At 39.9% G+C, this 16,338-nt stretch overlaps 1 protein-coding gene across 1 annotated transcript in view; it reads left to right on the top strand.

The window, feature by feature from the left end:
• Nucleotides 1-3,151: 3,151 nt before the first annotated feature.
• slc9a5 (solute carrier family 9 member A5) overlaps nt 3,152-16,338 on the top strand; it is a 47,563-nt gene continuing 34,376 nt past the window's right edge. Inside the window, exon 1 of the mRNA XM_075468800.1 lies at nt 3,152-3,583. Coding sequence (XP_075324915.1) covers nt 3,247-3,583 — 337 coding nt within the window. The 5' untranslated portion in view covers nt 3,152-3,246. The remainder of the gene's footprint in view (nt 3,584-16,338) is intronic.

Below are 16,338 nucleotides of genomic sequence, written 5' to 3'. Positions count from 1 at the left end.
AACATCTGGACAGTTAGTTGGTAAAACATTTGGAAAGTTAGTTGGTAAAACATTGGGACAGTTAGTTGATAAAACACCCGGACAGTTAGTAAAACATCTGGACAGTTAGTTGGTAAAACATCCGGACCATTAGTTGGTAAAACATCTGGACAGTTAGTTGATAAAACATCTGGACAGTTGGTAAAACATTTGGACAGTTAGTTGGTAAAACATCCAGACAGTTGGTAAAACATCTGGACCGTTAGTTGATAAAACATCCGGACAGTTGGTAAAAATGCCGGACAGTTAGTTGGTAAAACATCTGGACAGTTAGTTGGTCAAACATCGGGACAGTTGGTTAAACATTGGGACAGTTGGTAAAACATCTGGACAGTTAGTTGGTAAAACATCCGGACAGTTAGTTGGTGAAACAATTGGACAGTTAGTTGGTAAAACATTTGGAAAGTTAGTTGGTAAAACATTTGGACAGTTGGTAGAACATCTGGACAGTTACTAAAACATCCGGACAGTTAGTTGGTAAAAAATCCTGACAGTTGGGAAAACATTTGGACAGTTGGTTGGTAAAATATTGGGACAGTTAGTTGGTAAAACATCTGGACAGTTGCTAAAACATCCGGACAGTTAGTTGGTAAAACATCTGAAAAGTTAGTTGGCAAAACATCTGGACAGTTAAATGATAAAACATCCGGACAGTTGGAGAAACATCTGGACAGTTAGTTGGTAAAAAATCCAGACAGTTTGTAAAACATTTGGACAGTTAGTTGGTAAAACATTTGGACAGTTAGTTGGTAAAACATTTGGACAGTTAGTTGGTAAAACATTTGGACAGTTAGTTGGTAAAACATTTGGAAAGTTAGTTGGTAAAACATTTGGAAAGTTAGTTGGTAAAACATTTTGACAGTTGTTAGAACATCTGGACAGTTAGTAAAACATTTGGACAGTTAGTTGGTAAAACATTTGGACAGTTAGTTGGTTAAACATTTGGAAAGTTAGTTGGTAAATCATCTGGACAGTTAGTAAAACATCCGGACAGTTGGGAAAACATTTGGACAGTTGGTTGGTAAAACATTGGGACAGTTAGTTGGTAAAATATTTGGAAAGTTAGATGGTAAAACATCTGGACAGTTAGTAAAACATCCGGACAGTTGGGAAAACATTTAGACAGTTGGTTGGTAAAACACCCGGACAGTTGGTGAAACATCTGGACAGTTAGTTGGTAAAACATCCGGACAGTTAGTTGGTAAAACATTTGGACAGTTGGTTGGTAAAACATTGGGACAATTAGTTGATAAAACACCCGGACAGTTAGTAAAACATCTGGACAGTTAGTTGATAAAACATCTGGACAGTTGGTAAAACATTTGGACAGTTAGTTGGTAAAACATTGGGACAGTTGGTAAAACATCTGGACCGTTAGTTGATAAAACACCCGGACAGTTAACTGGCAAAACATTTGGACAGTTAATTGATGAAACATCTGGACAGTTGTTAAAACATGCGGACAGTTAGTTGGTAAAACCTCTGAAAAGTTAGTTGGTAAAACATCTGGAAAGTTAGTTGGTAAAACATCTGGACAGTTAAATGATAAAACATCCGGACAGTTGGTAAAACATCCGGACAGTTAGTTGATAAAACATCTGGACAGTTAGTTGGTAAAATATTGGGACAGTTAGTTGATAAAACATTTGGAAAGTTAGTTGGTAAAACATCTGGACAGTTAGTAAAACATCCGGACAGTTGGGAAAACATTTGGACAGTTGGTTGGTAAAACACCCGGACAGTTGGTGAAACATCTGGACAGTTAGTTGGTAAAACATCCGGACAGTTAGTTGGTAAAACATCTGGACAGTTAGTTGGTAAAACATTTGGACAGTTGGTTGGTAAAACATTGGGACAATTAGTTGATAAAACACCCGGACAGTTAGTAAAACATCTGGACAGTTAGTTGATAAAACATCTGGACAGTTGGTAAAACATTTGGACAGTTAGTTGGTAAAACATTGGGACAGTTGGTAAAACATCTGGACCGTTAGCTGATAAAACACCCGGACAGTTAACTGGCAAAACATTTGGACAGTTAATTGATGAAACATCTGGACAGTTGTTAAAACATGCGGACAGTTAGTTGGTAAAACCTCTGAAAAGTTAGTTGGTAAAACATCTGGAAAGTTAGTTGGTAAAACATCTGGACAGTTAAATGATAAAACATCCGGACAGTTGGTAAAACATCCGGACAGTTAGTTGATAAAACATCTGGACAGTTAGTTGGTAAAACACCCGGACAGTTAGTTGATAAAACATCTGGACAGTTAGTTGGTAAAACATCTGGACAGTTAGTTGATAAAACATCTGGACAGTTAGTTGGTAAAACATCTGGAAAGTTAGTTGGTAAAACATCTGGACAGTTAGTTGGTAAAACATCTGGACAGTTAGTTGATAAAACATTTGGACAGTTGGTAAAACATCTGGACAGTTAGTTGGTAAAACATTTGGACAGTTAGTTGATAAAACACCCGGACAGTTGGTAAAACATCTGGACAGTTAGTTGATAAAACATCTGGACAGTTAGTTGGTAAAACATCTGGAAAGTTAGTTGGTAAAACATCTGGGCAGTTAGTTGGTAAAACATCTGGACAGTTAGTTGGTAAAACATCTGGACAGTTAGTTGGTAAAACATCTGGACAGTTAGTTGATAAAACATTTGGACAGTTGGTAAAACATCTGGACAGTTAGTTGGTAAAACATCTGGACAGTTAGTTGGTAAAACATCTGGATAGTTAGATGGTCAAACATTTGGGCAGTTAGTTGGTAAAACATCTGGATAGTTAGTTGGTAAAACATTTGGGCAGTTAGTTGGTAAAACATCTGGACAGTTGTTTAAAGAACAAAATGTTGGGGTAAAGTTTGAATCAGTGCAGCCCCCCACAGGATCAGCTGCTGCTGCAGGAATTAGACCGCACCGTTAAACCTTCCTGAGTTCTGACGTCAGACGGCGTGTTGATGTGTGACGTCACGGCTCCTCGGGGCTTCACCTGCAGCGTCTCTTTAAAGGCGGACTGGGCGGGTCACGTGCGGCTCCGGTGTCTCCTCCTCCGAGTCGTACCGGAACCTGTGTGAGTGCGTGAGTGCTTGTGTGAGTGCGCGTGCGTGTTGACGGTGTCGGCTGCTCGCGCTGCCCCGCGTCCTCTCCGTGTCTCGGTGTGTATATAAAGGCCGGCGGGATGTCAGCGCGCTGAGCTCCCGGACATGATGCTGCCGCTCGGTCTGCTGCTGCTGCTGCTGCCGGCCGCCGCCGCCGACCCGCCGGGGAGCCGCGCTCCGCCGCTCCGGGGGTCCGGGCTCAGCTTCCTGCCGCCGGTCCCCGCCTCTCCCTCCGCCCCGCAGCCCGGTGCGGAACACGGGGCGCCCGCCGTGGCCTTGGCCCAGTCCGCAGCAGAAGAACCGGCCGGTCCCGGTGAGGAGGAGGAGGGGGGGGAGCATCATCACGGCGGCGGGTACCGGGTGGTCCAGTGGGAGTGGAGCTACGTCCAGACCCCCTACATCATCGCCATCTGGCTCCTGGTGGCCAGCGTGGCCAAGATCTGTAAGTCTGCCTCTGTGCGTTGTGTGCGTGTGAGTGTGAGGGGGTCCCGGCTGGACCGTCTCAGACTGGAGCTCATAGTCTGGGTAATGGAAAGTTTACCTGCCAGGGCCGGAGGCACCTCCAGAGGGGCCCCGGGCCGGAGGGTTGTTGAGCCCCTCTGCTGATGGAAAAATGAGGTTTGAACGTGTTTGTGTCCTCAGACTCAGATGGATTCATGTCGGGGAAAGATAAAGCAGCAGTTTTATGTGTTTAGCCTCAGATACAGTCACAGACTTTCTGGCTTCTTTAGGCAAGGCATCTTTATTTATACAGCGCATTTCATACCACAGGCAACTCAATGTGCTTTACATAAAGGCAAGGCATTTAAAAGAACAGAATAAAGCAGCATAAAAACAATCAATTTAAAGAGAATTAAAATAGAATAAAAATTAAAGCAATCAAAGAAGAGGGGGGAAAAAAGATATAAACTCAACCATAAGCACACGGAAAGAGAAATGTTTTTAACCTGGATTTAAAAGTGCTTCCAGCTGGGGCTGATTTCAGTTCTGCTGGTAGTTTGTTCCAGTTGTGTGCAGCATAACAGCTAAAAGCTGCTTCACCGGGTCCAGTTTGAACTCTGGGCTCCACTATCTGACCTGAGTCAGCAGATCTCAGAGCTCTGCTGGGTTTATACTCTGCTAGCATGTCATTCATGTATTCTGGAATGACATTTAAGTAAAGATGTTCTTTTTAACAACTAAAACATGAAAACAAGTTTTAAAAGTCAGCTGCACCTGAGCAGTTTGTTGTTTAAACATCTGGACAGTTGTTTAAGTCAGTAGAGCAGGAAAAGGAAATGCGTCAGTATTTAGTGAATTTTAGCTTTTAATTTAGAGTTTGATGAAGACTTTACAGAGCATGTCCCTTCTTCCTGTCCTCGGGCGCAGTCATGAAGTCGTTTAAACTCCGCTGGTTGTAACTGTCAGAGTGTTGGTGCAGATTTACAGCCTGTGTGCTGAAGGCTTCAGTGTTGGAGGAGCAACGTGTCTCAGGTCTGAAAACGCAGTGATGAGCAGAGCGCAGTGGAAATCATTTGTGAAAATCCCTTTATATAATTCAGCTAATCAAATGCAGTGGTTAACAGGAAAGTGGTGATTTGATTTAAAAGAAGCAGCAGACCTGCAGTTATCTGTGAGTTTATTCCACATAAAACCTGAAAGCAGCTTCTCCAGGTTTGGTTCTGACTCTGAGGACAGAAAGCAGAGCTGATCCTGAAGCTTCAGAAACCAGCAGGTCTGAGATGAAACCAGTTAAAGCTTCAGAAACCAGTTAAAGCTTCAGAAACCAGTTAAAGCTTCAGAAACCAGCAGCAGGGTTTAACCCAGCAGGAAGTAGAGGCCTCAGGATGGACTGAATCAGCTCTCCGATCAGAGCAGGAAACACTCTGTTCCATCAGGTCTGCTGCAGATAAACACCTGGAGCAGCTTCTCTGAGCTTCATCAGTCCTTTAATCCTGGAAACGTTCTCCAGGTGACAGTCGGCTTTTGTGGAACTATGGAAGCGTATGTTGTTGCTTTGCGTAATCTGAGCAGGTTCAGATGTTTAAAACTATCCATAAACGCTTTCCTGAGCATCTTTAAAGGTTCTCAGATGATAAAACACACGACATTACGGAGATGATGCAGCTGAGACTAATCTGTTTAAAGTTAGCTGACCTGACTTTGGTATGAACCTCTGCTGCTGTACGCTCAGTTAATGCTGGAAGCTCTCTCCTCGTGTCTCCTCCTCCTCTCAGGTGAGAGGAACTGAGAGGTGAGCATCTGGGTAAATGATTTATCAGCATATCCAACTTTTAGCTCCTGACTTTGTTTATGGAAACAACAGAAAAGTAGCAATACGTTAAAAAGCATCTACAGCACTGGAAGCACCAAAGGGCGCTCCGTTTCTACATTTAGTTTCAGGTTATTACTGAGGAATTAGCCTCTGATGTGCAGCACAGTCAGTTACAGTTAAAGTTACAGTTACATTTAGAGTGAGTTAGAGTTACAGTTAGAGTTACAGTTAGTTAGAGTTAAAGTTACAGTTAGTTACAGTTAGAGTTAAAGTTACAGTTAGTTACAGTTAGAGTTACAGTTAGTTAGAGTTAGAGTTAAAGTTACAGTTAGTTACAGTTAGAGTTACAGTTAGTTAGAGTTAGAGTTACAATGAGTTAGAGTTACAGTTAGAGTTACAGTTACATTAAGAGTGGGTTAGTTACAGTTACAGTTAGAGTTACATTTAGAGTTACAGTTAGAGTTACAGTTAGTTACATTTAAAGTTAGAGTTACATTTAGAGTGAGTTAGAGTTACAGTTAGAGTTACAGTTAGTTAGAGTTAGAGTTAAAGTTACAGTTAGTTACAGTTAGAGTTACAGTTAGTTAGAGTTAGAGTTACAATGAGTTAGAGTTACAGTTAGAGTTACAGTTACATTAAGAGTGGGTTAGTTACAGTTACAGTTAGAGTTACATTTAGAGTTACAGTTAGAGTTACAGTTAGTTACATTTAAAGTTACAGTTACATTTAGAGTGAGTTAGAGTTACAGTTACAGTTAAAGTTACATTTAGAGTGAGTTAGAGTTACAGTTAGTTACATTAAGAGTGAGTTAGAGTTACAGTTACAGTTACAGTTACATTTAGAGTGAGTTAGAGTTACAGTTACAGTTAAAGTTAGTTACATTTAGAGTTACAGTTAGAGTGAGTTACATTTAGAGTGAGTTAGAGTTAGTTACAGTTACAGTTACAGTTACAGTTAGTTACATTTAGAGTGAGTTACAGTTAGTTACAGTTAGTTAGAGTTACAGTTACAGTTCCATTTAGAGTGAGTTAGTTAGAGTTACATTTAGAGTTAGAGTTACAGTTAGAGTTAGAGTGAGTTACAGTTAGAGTTAGTTAGAGTTACAGTTACAGTTACAGTTACAGTTAGAGTTACAGTTACAGTTACAGTTAGAGTTACAGTTAGAGTTAGAGTTAGAGTTACAGTTAGAGTTAGTTAGAGTTACAGTTACAGTTAGTGTTAGAGTGAGTTACAGTTAGTTACAGTTACAGTTAGAGTTAGAGTGAGTTACAGTTAGTTACAGTTAGTTACAGTTAGAGTTAGAGTTACAGTTAGTTACAGTTAGAGTTAGAGTTAGTTACAGTTACAGTTAGTTACAGTTACAGTTACAGTTAGAGTTAGAGTTAGAATGAGTTACAGTTAGTTACAGTTACAGTTAGTTAGAGTTACAGTTAGTTACAGTTAGAGTTAGAGTTAGAATGAGTTACAGTTAGTTACAGTTACAGTTAGTTAGAGTTACAGTTAGTTACAGTTAGAGTTAGAGTTAGAATGAGTTACAGTTAGTTACAGTTACAGTGAGTTACAGTTAGTTACAGTTAGAGTTAGAATGAGTTACAGTGAGTTACAGTTAGTTACAGTTAGAGTTAGAGTTAGAATGAGTTACAGTTAGTTACAGTTAGTTAGAGTTACAGTTAGTTACAGTTACATTTACAGTTAGTTAGTTACAGTTAGTTAGAGTTACAGTTAGTTACAGTTACAGTTAGTTAGTTACAGTTAGTTACAGTTACAGTTAGAGTTAGAATGAGTTACAGTGAGTTACAGTTAGAGTTAGAATGAGTTACAGTGAGTTACAGTTAGTTACAGTTAGAGTTAGAATGAGTTACAGTGAGTTACAGTTACAATTAGAGTTACAGTTAGTTACAGTTACATTTAGAGTTAGAATGAGTTACAGTTAGTTAGTTACAGTTAGAGTTACAGTTAGAGTGAGTTACAGTTAGTTACAGTTACAGTTAGTTACAGTTAGAGTGAGTTAAATTTAGTTACAGTTACATTTAGAGTTAGAATGAGTTAGAGTGAGTTAGAGTTACACTTACAGTTAGAGTGAGTTAGTGAGTTAGAGTTACAGTTAGAGTTAGAGTTACAGTTAGAATGAGTTAGAGTTACAGTTAGTTACAGTTAGAGTTACAGTGAGTTAGAGTTACACTTACAGTTAGAGTGAGTTAGTGAGTTACAGTTAGTTAGAGTTAGAGTTACAGTTAGTTTTAGTTAGAGTTAGAATGAGTTAGAGTGAGTTAGAGTTAGAGTTAGAGTGAGTTACAGTTAGTTACAGTTAGAGTTAGTTACAGTTACAGTTAGAGTTAGAGTGAGTTACAGTTAGTTACAGTTAGAGTTAGTTACAGTTAGAGTTAGTTACAGTTAGAGTTAGTTACAGTTACAGTTAGTTAGAGTTACAGTTAGTTACAGTTACATTTAGAGTTAGAATGAGTTACAGTTAGTTACAGTTACAGTTAGAGTGAGTTACAGTTAGTTACAGTTACAGTTACAGTTAGTTACAGTTACAGTTAGAGTGAGTTAAATTTAGTTACAGTTACATTTAGAGTTAGAATGAGTTAGAGTGAGTTAGAGTTACACTTACAGTTACACTTACAGTTAGAGTGAGTTAGTGAGTTAGAGTTACAGTTAGAGTTACAGTTAGAATGAGTTAGAGTTACAGTTAGTTACAGTTAGAGTTACAGTGGGTTAGAGTTACACGTACAGTTAGAGTGAGTTAGAGTTAGTTAGAGTTAGAGTTACAGTTAGTTAGAGTTACAGTTAGTTAAAATTAGAGTTACAGTTAGTTTTAGTTAGAGTTAGAATGAGTTAGAGTGAGTTAGAGTTAGAGTGAGTTACAGTTAGAGTTAGAGTGAGTTACAGTTAGTTACAGTTAGAGTTAGTTACAGTTAGTTAGAGTGAGTTAGAGTTAGTTACAGTTACATTTAGAGTTAGAATGAATTAGAGTGAGTTACAGTTAGAGTTAGTTACAGTTACAGTTAGTTAGAGTTACAGTTAGTTAGAGTTACAGTTAGTTAGAGTTACAGTTATTTACAGTTAGAGTGAGTTACAGTTAGTTAGAGTGAGTTAGAGTTAGTTACAGTTACATTTAGAGTTAGAATGAATTAGAGTGAGTTACAGTTAGAGTTAGTTACAGTTACAGTTAGTTAGAGTTACAGTTAGTTAGAGTTACAGTTATTTACAGTTAGAGTTAGAGTGAGTTACAGTTAGTTACAGTTACATTTAGAGTTAGAATGAGTTACAGTGAGTTACAGTTAGAGTTAGTTACAGTTAGAGTTAGAGTGAGTTAGAGTTAGTTACAGTTACATTTAGAGTTAGAATGAATTAGAGTGAGTTACAGTTAGAGTTAGTTACAGTTAAAGTTAGTTACAGTTAGTTACAGTTACATTTAGAGTTAGAATGAGTTAGAGTTAGAGTTACAGTGAGTTAGAGTTACAGTTACAGTGAGTTAGAGTTACAGTTAGAGTTACAGTTACAGTTAGAATGAGTTAGAGTTACAGTTAGTTACAGTTAGTTACAGTGAGTTAGAGTTACACTTACAGTTAGAGTGAGTTAGTGAGTTAGAGTTAGTTAGAGTTAGTTACAGTTAGAGTTACAGTTAGAGTTACAGTTACAGTTAGTTAGAGTTAGAGTTACAGTTAGTTTTAGTTAGAGTTAGAATGAGTTAGAGTGAGTTACAGTTAGAGTTAGAGTGAGTTACAGTTAGTTACAGTTACATTTAGAGTTAGAATGAATTAGAGTGAGTTACAGTTAGAGTTAGTTACAGTTAAAGTTAGTTACAGTTAGTTACAGTTACATTTAGAGTTAGAATGAGTTAGAGTTAGTTACAGTGAGTTAGAGTTAGAGTTACAGTGAGTTAGAGTTACAGTTACAGTGAGTTAGAGTTACAGTTACAGTTAGTTACAGTTAGAGTGAGTTAGTGAGTTAGAGTTAGTTAGAGTTAGTTACAGTTAGAGTTACAGTTAGTTAGAGTTACAGTTACAGTTAGTTAGAGTTAGAGTTACAGTTAGTTTTAGTTAGAGTTAGAATGAGTTAGAGTGAGTTACAGTTAGAGTTAGAGTTAGAGTGAGTTACAGTTAGTTACAGTTACATTTAGAGTTAGAATAAGTTAGAGTTACAGTTAGAGTTACAGTTAGAGTTAGTTAGAGTTACAGTTAGAGTTACAGTTACATTTAGAGTTAGAATGAGTTAGAGTGAGTTAGTTACAGTTAGTTAGAGTTACAGTTAGTTACAGTTAGAGTTAGAGTTACAGTTACAGTTAGTTACAGTTAGAGTTAGAGTGAGTTACAGTTAGTTACAGTTAGAGTTAGTTAGAGTTACAGTTACAGTTAGAGTGAGTTAGTTACAGTTATAGTTACAGTTAGTTAGAGTTACAGTAACAGTTACAGTTAGTTAAAGTTACATTTAGAGTTAGAGTGAGTTAGAGTTAGAGTGAGTTACAGTTACAGTGAGTTACAGTTACAGTTAGAGTGAATTACAGTTACAGTTTGAGTGAGTTACAGTTACAGTTAGAGTTAGTTAGAGTGAGTTACAGTGAGTTACAGTTACAGTTTGAGTGAGTTACAGTTAGTTACAGTTAGAGTTACAGTTACAGTTACAGTTAGTGAGTTACAGTGAGTTACAGTGAGTTAGCTAATCACAGGAGGAGTAGAGCTCAACACAAACTGAAATAATTCAGCCTGTTCCAGCTTCTGTTTAAGCCCATCTGAATGATGAACACGGATGTGTAATGTGTGAAGGTTCATCAGTCACATGATCAGACATCCGTTCCTTTAACAGGATGAAGTGAGAAGCTGTCATTACAGGAAATAATCTTAGAATCTGGGCAGCAACGCACTGAATAATGATCATTTATTCAGGATTAAAGCAGGTAAAAAGGATTCAAACCAGTAATCTGATCAAAGCTCTGTGTTTAACACACACACACACACAGCATCATGCTCATCATAAATCAACAGGAGGAAGGAAACCATCAAAGACAGCAAACAGCCGTCTGTTTCCATCATGATTCATTTACACCGATCTCACAGCTCCGCTACATGAACCAGGCAAAGCGCCCCCAGGCCCCCAGGGGCCCCTGATCCTCTGTGTTTCATTCATGTAATTAGATAGAGTCAGTGTGTTAAGAACGACAGGTTCTTTATCCTCCTTGATCCTCCAGCTGAATCTGACACGAGGAACAACAAGAAGAACCAAAACGATGAGATCTTTCTGTGATTAATTATTTAAAAGACATCTTTTTAGGTCCATAAAGTGTCCAATTAGAATAAAAATAATCTCTGAAGCTCAAGTGAAGTTAGTTTGACCAACACAGTGACTCACAGGATGGGTTAGAGGCAGGAAGCCTGGAAGCTGTCCAGATGCTCCCCTCAGTTTGGAGGAAGAAACATGTCCGTCCTGAGGCTGGATCTACCTGCGACACTTAGGCTGTGTTCAAAACCGCCTACTACATACTACATACTGCATACTGCATACTACATACTGCATACTACATACTGCATACTACATACTACATACTACATACTGCATACTGCATACTACATACTACATACTACATACTGCATACTACATACTGCATACTGCATACTACATACTGCATACTACATACTGCATACTGCATACTACATACTGCATACTGCATACTACATACTACATACTACATACTGCATACTGCATACTACATACTGCATACTGCATACTACATACTACATACTGCATACTGCATACTACATACTGCATACTGCATACTACATACTCCATACCGCATACTACATACTGCTACTACATACTGCATACTGCATACTACATACTACATACTGCATACTGCATACTACATACTGCATACTACATACTGGATACTACATACTGCATACTACATACTGCATACTGCATACTACATACTACATACTACATACTGCTACTACATACTGCATACTGCATACTGCATACCACATACTGCATACTACATACTGCTACTACATACTGCATACTGCATACTACATACTACATACTACATACTGCATACTGCATACTACATACTGCATACTACATACTGGATACTACATACTGCATACTACATACTGCATACTGCATACTACATACTACATACTACATACTGCTACTACATACTGCATACTGCATACTACATACTACATACTGCATACTGCATACTGCATACTGCATACTACATACTGCATACTACATACTGCTACTACATACTGCATACTACATACTGCATACTGCATACTACATACTGCATACTGCATACTACATACTGCATACTACATACTGGATACTACGTACTGCATACTACATACTGCATACTGCATACTGCATACTACATACTACATACTGCTACTACATACTGCATACTACATACTGCATACTGCATACTACATACTACATACTACATACTGCTACTACATACTACATACTGCATACTACATACTGCATACTGCATACCGCATACCGCATACTGCATACTGCATACTACATACTACATACTACATACTGCATACTGCATACTACATACTACATACTGCTACTACATACTGCATACTACATACTACATACTGCATACTGCATACTGCTACTACATACTGCATACTGCATACTACATACTACATACTGCATACTGCATACTACATACTGCATACTGCATACTACATACTACATACTGCTACTACATACTGCATACTGCATACTACATACTACATACTGCATACTACATACTGCATACTGCATACTGCATACTACATACTACATACTGCTACCACATACTGCATACTGCATACTACATACTACATACTGCATACTACATACTGCATACTGCATACTGCATACTACATACTACATACTGCATAGTACATACTGCATACTGCATACTACTTTACATTACATTACATTACGGTCATTTTGCAGACGCTTTTAACCAAAGCGACTTACAATAAGTGCGTTCAACATCGGTAGGCAAAAGAACTTCAGGTCACAAGAAATCATAAGTGCATTTCCTTCTAATACCAAACAGCTAAGAGCAAAACTAGTGCTAGAGTAAGTGCGATAACCAACCAGCCTCTCACCAACTGCACACCAGTCACAGCGGGGTGGGGATGCAAACCCTGGTTCGGGTAGGGGAAGAAATAAAAGAGGTAAGAAAAGCAGGAATGGGATTCAAACCCTGGTACTACATACTGCATACTGCATACTACATACTGCATACTACATACTGCATACGGCATACTCATCGATCAGACAGTATGCAGAGCGTTTACCCACAATGCATTTCGCTCCTGCCCGAGCCGAAATCAGCCGGCCTGAAGCTGATTTCCCTTAAGCTCTAAACTCTGTAAACTTTAGCAACATTTGAAACATTTTCAGGTGAGAAAGTAGTCGTTTAGATCCCCAACGTGTTGAAAACCTGACAAAATACCGGCTGTTTACAATTTTGTTCCCACGAATTCGGCGCTCCTAAAGCTAGCCGCAGTGAGCTAACGCACTTCCGGTTATTTTCACAAAATAAAATACCCGTTGCCTTTTATCATAGGGAAAGCCATTACCATACAATTGGTGCTTTTGTTTTGAAAACAGGAAGTGAACCTACCCTCGTTGTAGCTAGCTTGAAACTGCCGTTTTGATAGGAAATGACGATCGGCGACGTCACATTACGTTGCATCTTGGGTAGTTTGAGTATGAGTAGTGACCTCATGATGCATACCCAACATTTAGGAGAATCTAGTATGCATCCGGGAACTTAAAAAAAGTTAAAGTTAGTAGGAGTAGTAGAAGTATGCGGTTTCGAACACAGCCTTGTGTCCACATGTCTGGTCCAAGCTTTTCATGGCCCGTTGCTTTGTGAGGAACCTGTCAGGTAAACCTGTAACCATGGGTTTTATTCATACAATTAGTCTTTTATTGTCAGAAACACATTTTCAGTAATATCCGACCATAACCACGTACTTTGGTACTTTCTGGTGCTTTGGTACTTTCTGGTCCCGTCCGACCACGTCTGACGCGAGAAGAGTTCAAACGTGTCGAGTCTCATCCAGGTCAGGGTGGTCCAACAGCTGCAGCTGGACTTCTTCTCGGACCTTGAAGGCTTTCACCTCTCATCAGAGAGGTTCTTCAGTTCTGAACCAGTTGGTGAGAGGAGAGTAAGGAGGAGGGACACTCTGAGGACAGCAAAGTCCAGAGGCATTGGAACTTCTCTTGTTGGAGACTCTGTGGCGTAGCGCCTCAGTTAAGCCCCTCCCACCTGCTTATGAGCCTTTATGAAGGTGTAACAGTTTTTAATTTCACATAATGCAGGCTGTAAACATGTGCTACATCTACAGTTCTTCTTCATCATGTCATGCTGCATGTCCTGATGTTACCATGTAAGGATGCTGTTAGTCCTAAAGGTTTACAGCTGATAATGTGGAGACGGGTCCGTTACTGAGGATGGAACATCTGACCCTGAAATTAAACCTTCATCAGAGTTACTTTAACAGTTAGTTTGCACAGTTAGCACACACAGAAACAGCTGAGCCTCCCACACACCAGACAGACGTCGTTCACAGAAACTCTGAGAACGTTCAGCTGCTCCACATGAATCCAGATGGTTCTGAGAGGAGAGAGTCTGGTTCACACTCACACACACACACACACACACACTGCAGTTTATCTATATTCACACACACACACACACACACACACACACACACACACAGCAGTTTATCTGGATTCACACACACACACACGCTGCAGTTTATCTGGATTCACACACACACACTGCAGTTTATCTGGATTCACACACACACACACACTGCAGTTTATCTGGATTCACACACACACACACACACACACACTGCAGTTTATCTGGATACACACACACACACACTGCAGTTTATCTGGATTCACACTCACACACACACACTGCAGTTTATCTGGATTCACACACACACACACACACACACACACACACACACACGTACACACACTGCAGTTTATCTAGATTCACACACACACACACTGCAGTTTATCTGGATTCACACACACACATACACACACTGCAGTTTATCTGGATTCACACACACACACACACACACACACACACACACACACTGCAGTTTATCTGGATTCACACACACACACACACACACTGCAGTTTATCTGGATTCACACACACACACACACACACACTGTAGTTTATCTGGATTCACACACACACACACACACACACTGCAGTTTATCTGGATTCACACACACACACACACACTGCAGTTTATCTGGATTCACACACACACACATTGCAGTTTATCTGTATTCACACACACACACACACTGCAGTTTATCTGGATTCACACACACACACACACACACACACACACACACTGCAGTTTATCTGGATTCACACACTCACACACACACACCCACACATACACACTGCAGTTTATCTGGATTCACACACACACACATTGCAGTTTATCTGGATTCACACACTCACACACACACACACACACACTGCAGTTTATCTGTATTCACACACACACACACTGCAGTTTATCTGGATTCACACACTCACACACACACACACACACACACACACACACACACACTGCAGTTTATCTGGATTCACACACACACACATTGCAGTTTATCTGGATTCACACACACACACACACACACTGCAGTTTATCTGGATTCACACACACACACACACACTGCAGTTTATCTGGATTCACACACACACACACACACACACACACACACACACTGCAGTTTATCTGGATTCACACACTCACACACACACACACACACACACACAAACACACACACTGCAGTTTATCTGGATTCACACACACACACACACACACTGCAGTTTATCTGGATTCACACACACACACACACACTGCAGTTTATCTGGATTCACACACTCACACACACACACACACACACACACAAACACACACACTGCAGTTTATCTGGATTCACACACACACACACACTGCAGTTTATCTGGATTCACACACTCACACACACACACACACACACACACACACACACACACACACACACTGCAGTTTATCTGGATTCACACACACACACTACAGTTTATCTGGGTTCACACACACACACACACACACACACACACACACACACACACACACACTGCAGTTTATCTGGATTCACACACACACACACACACTGCAGTTTATCTGGATTCACACACACACACACACTGCAGTTTATCTGGATTCACACACACACACACACACACACACATACACTGCAGTTTATCTGGATTCACACACACACACACACACACACACACTGCAGTTTATCTGGATTCACACACTCACACACACACACACACTGCAGTTTATCTGGATTCACACACACACACACACACACACACACACACACACACACACTGCAGTTTATCTGGATTCACACACACACACACACACACACACACACACACACACACACACACTGCAGTTTATCTGGATTCACACACACACACACACACTGCAGTTTATCTGGATTCACACACACACACACTGCAATTTATCTGGATTCACACACACACTCACACACACACACACACTGCAGTTTATCTGGATTCACACACTCACACACACACACACACACACTGCAGTTTATCTGGATTCACACACTCACACACACACACACACACACACACACACACACACACACTGCAGTTTATCTGGATTCACACACACACACTACAGTTTATCTGGATTCACACACACACACACACACACACACACACACACACACTGCAGTTTATCTGGATTCACACACACACACACACACACACTGCAGTTTATCTGGATTCACACACACACACACACTGCAGTTTATCTGGATTCACACACACACACACACACACACACACACACACACACACACAC

Source organism: Odontesthes bonariensis, chromosome 1 (genome assembly GCF_027942865.1).
Source record: "Odontesthes bonariensis isolate fOdoBon6 chromosome 1, fOdoBon6.hap1, whole genome shotgun sequence".
NCBI classification, from domain to species: domain Eukaryota; kingdom Metazoa; phylum Chordata; class Actinopteri; order Atheriniformes; family Atherinopsidae; genus Odontesthes; species Odontesthes bonariensis.
Note: the sequence above shows the minus strand (reverse complement) of the source record. Positions and strands in the feature narration are given on the sequence as shown.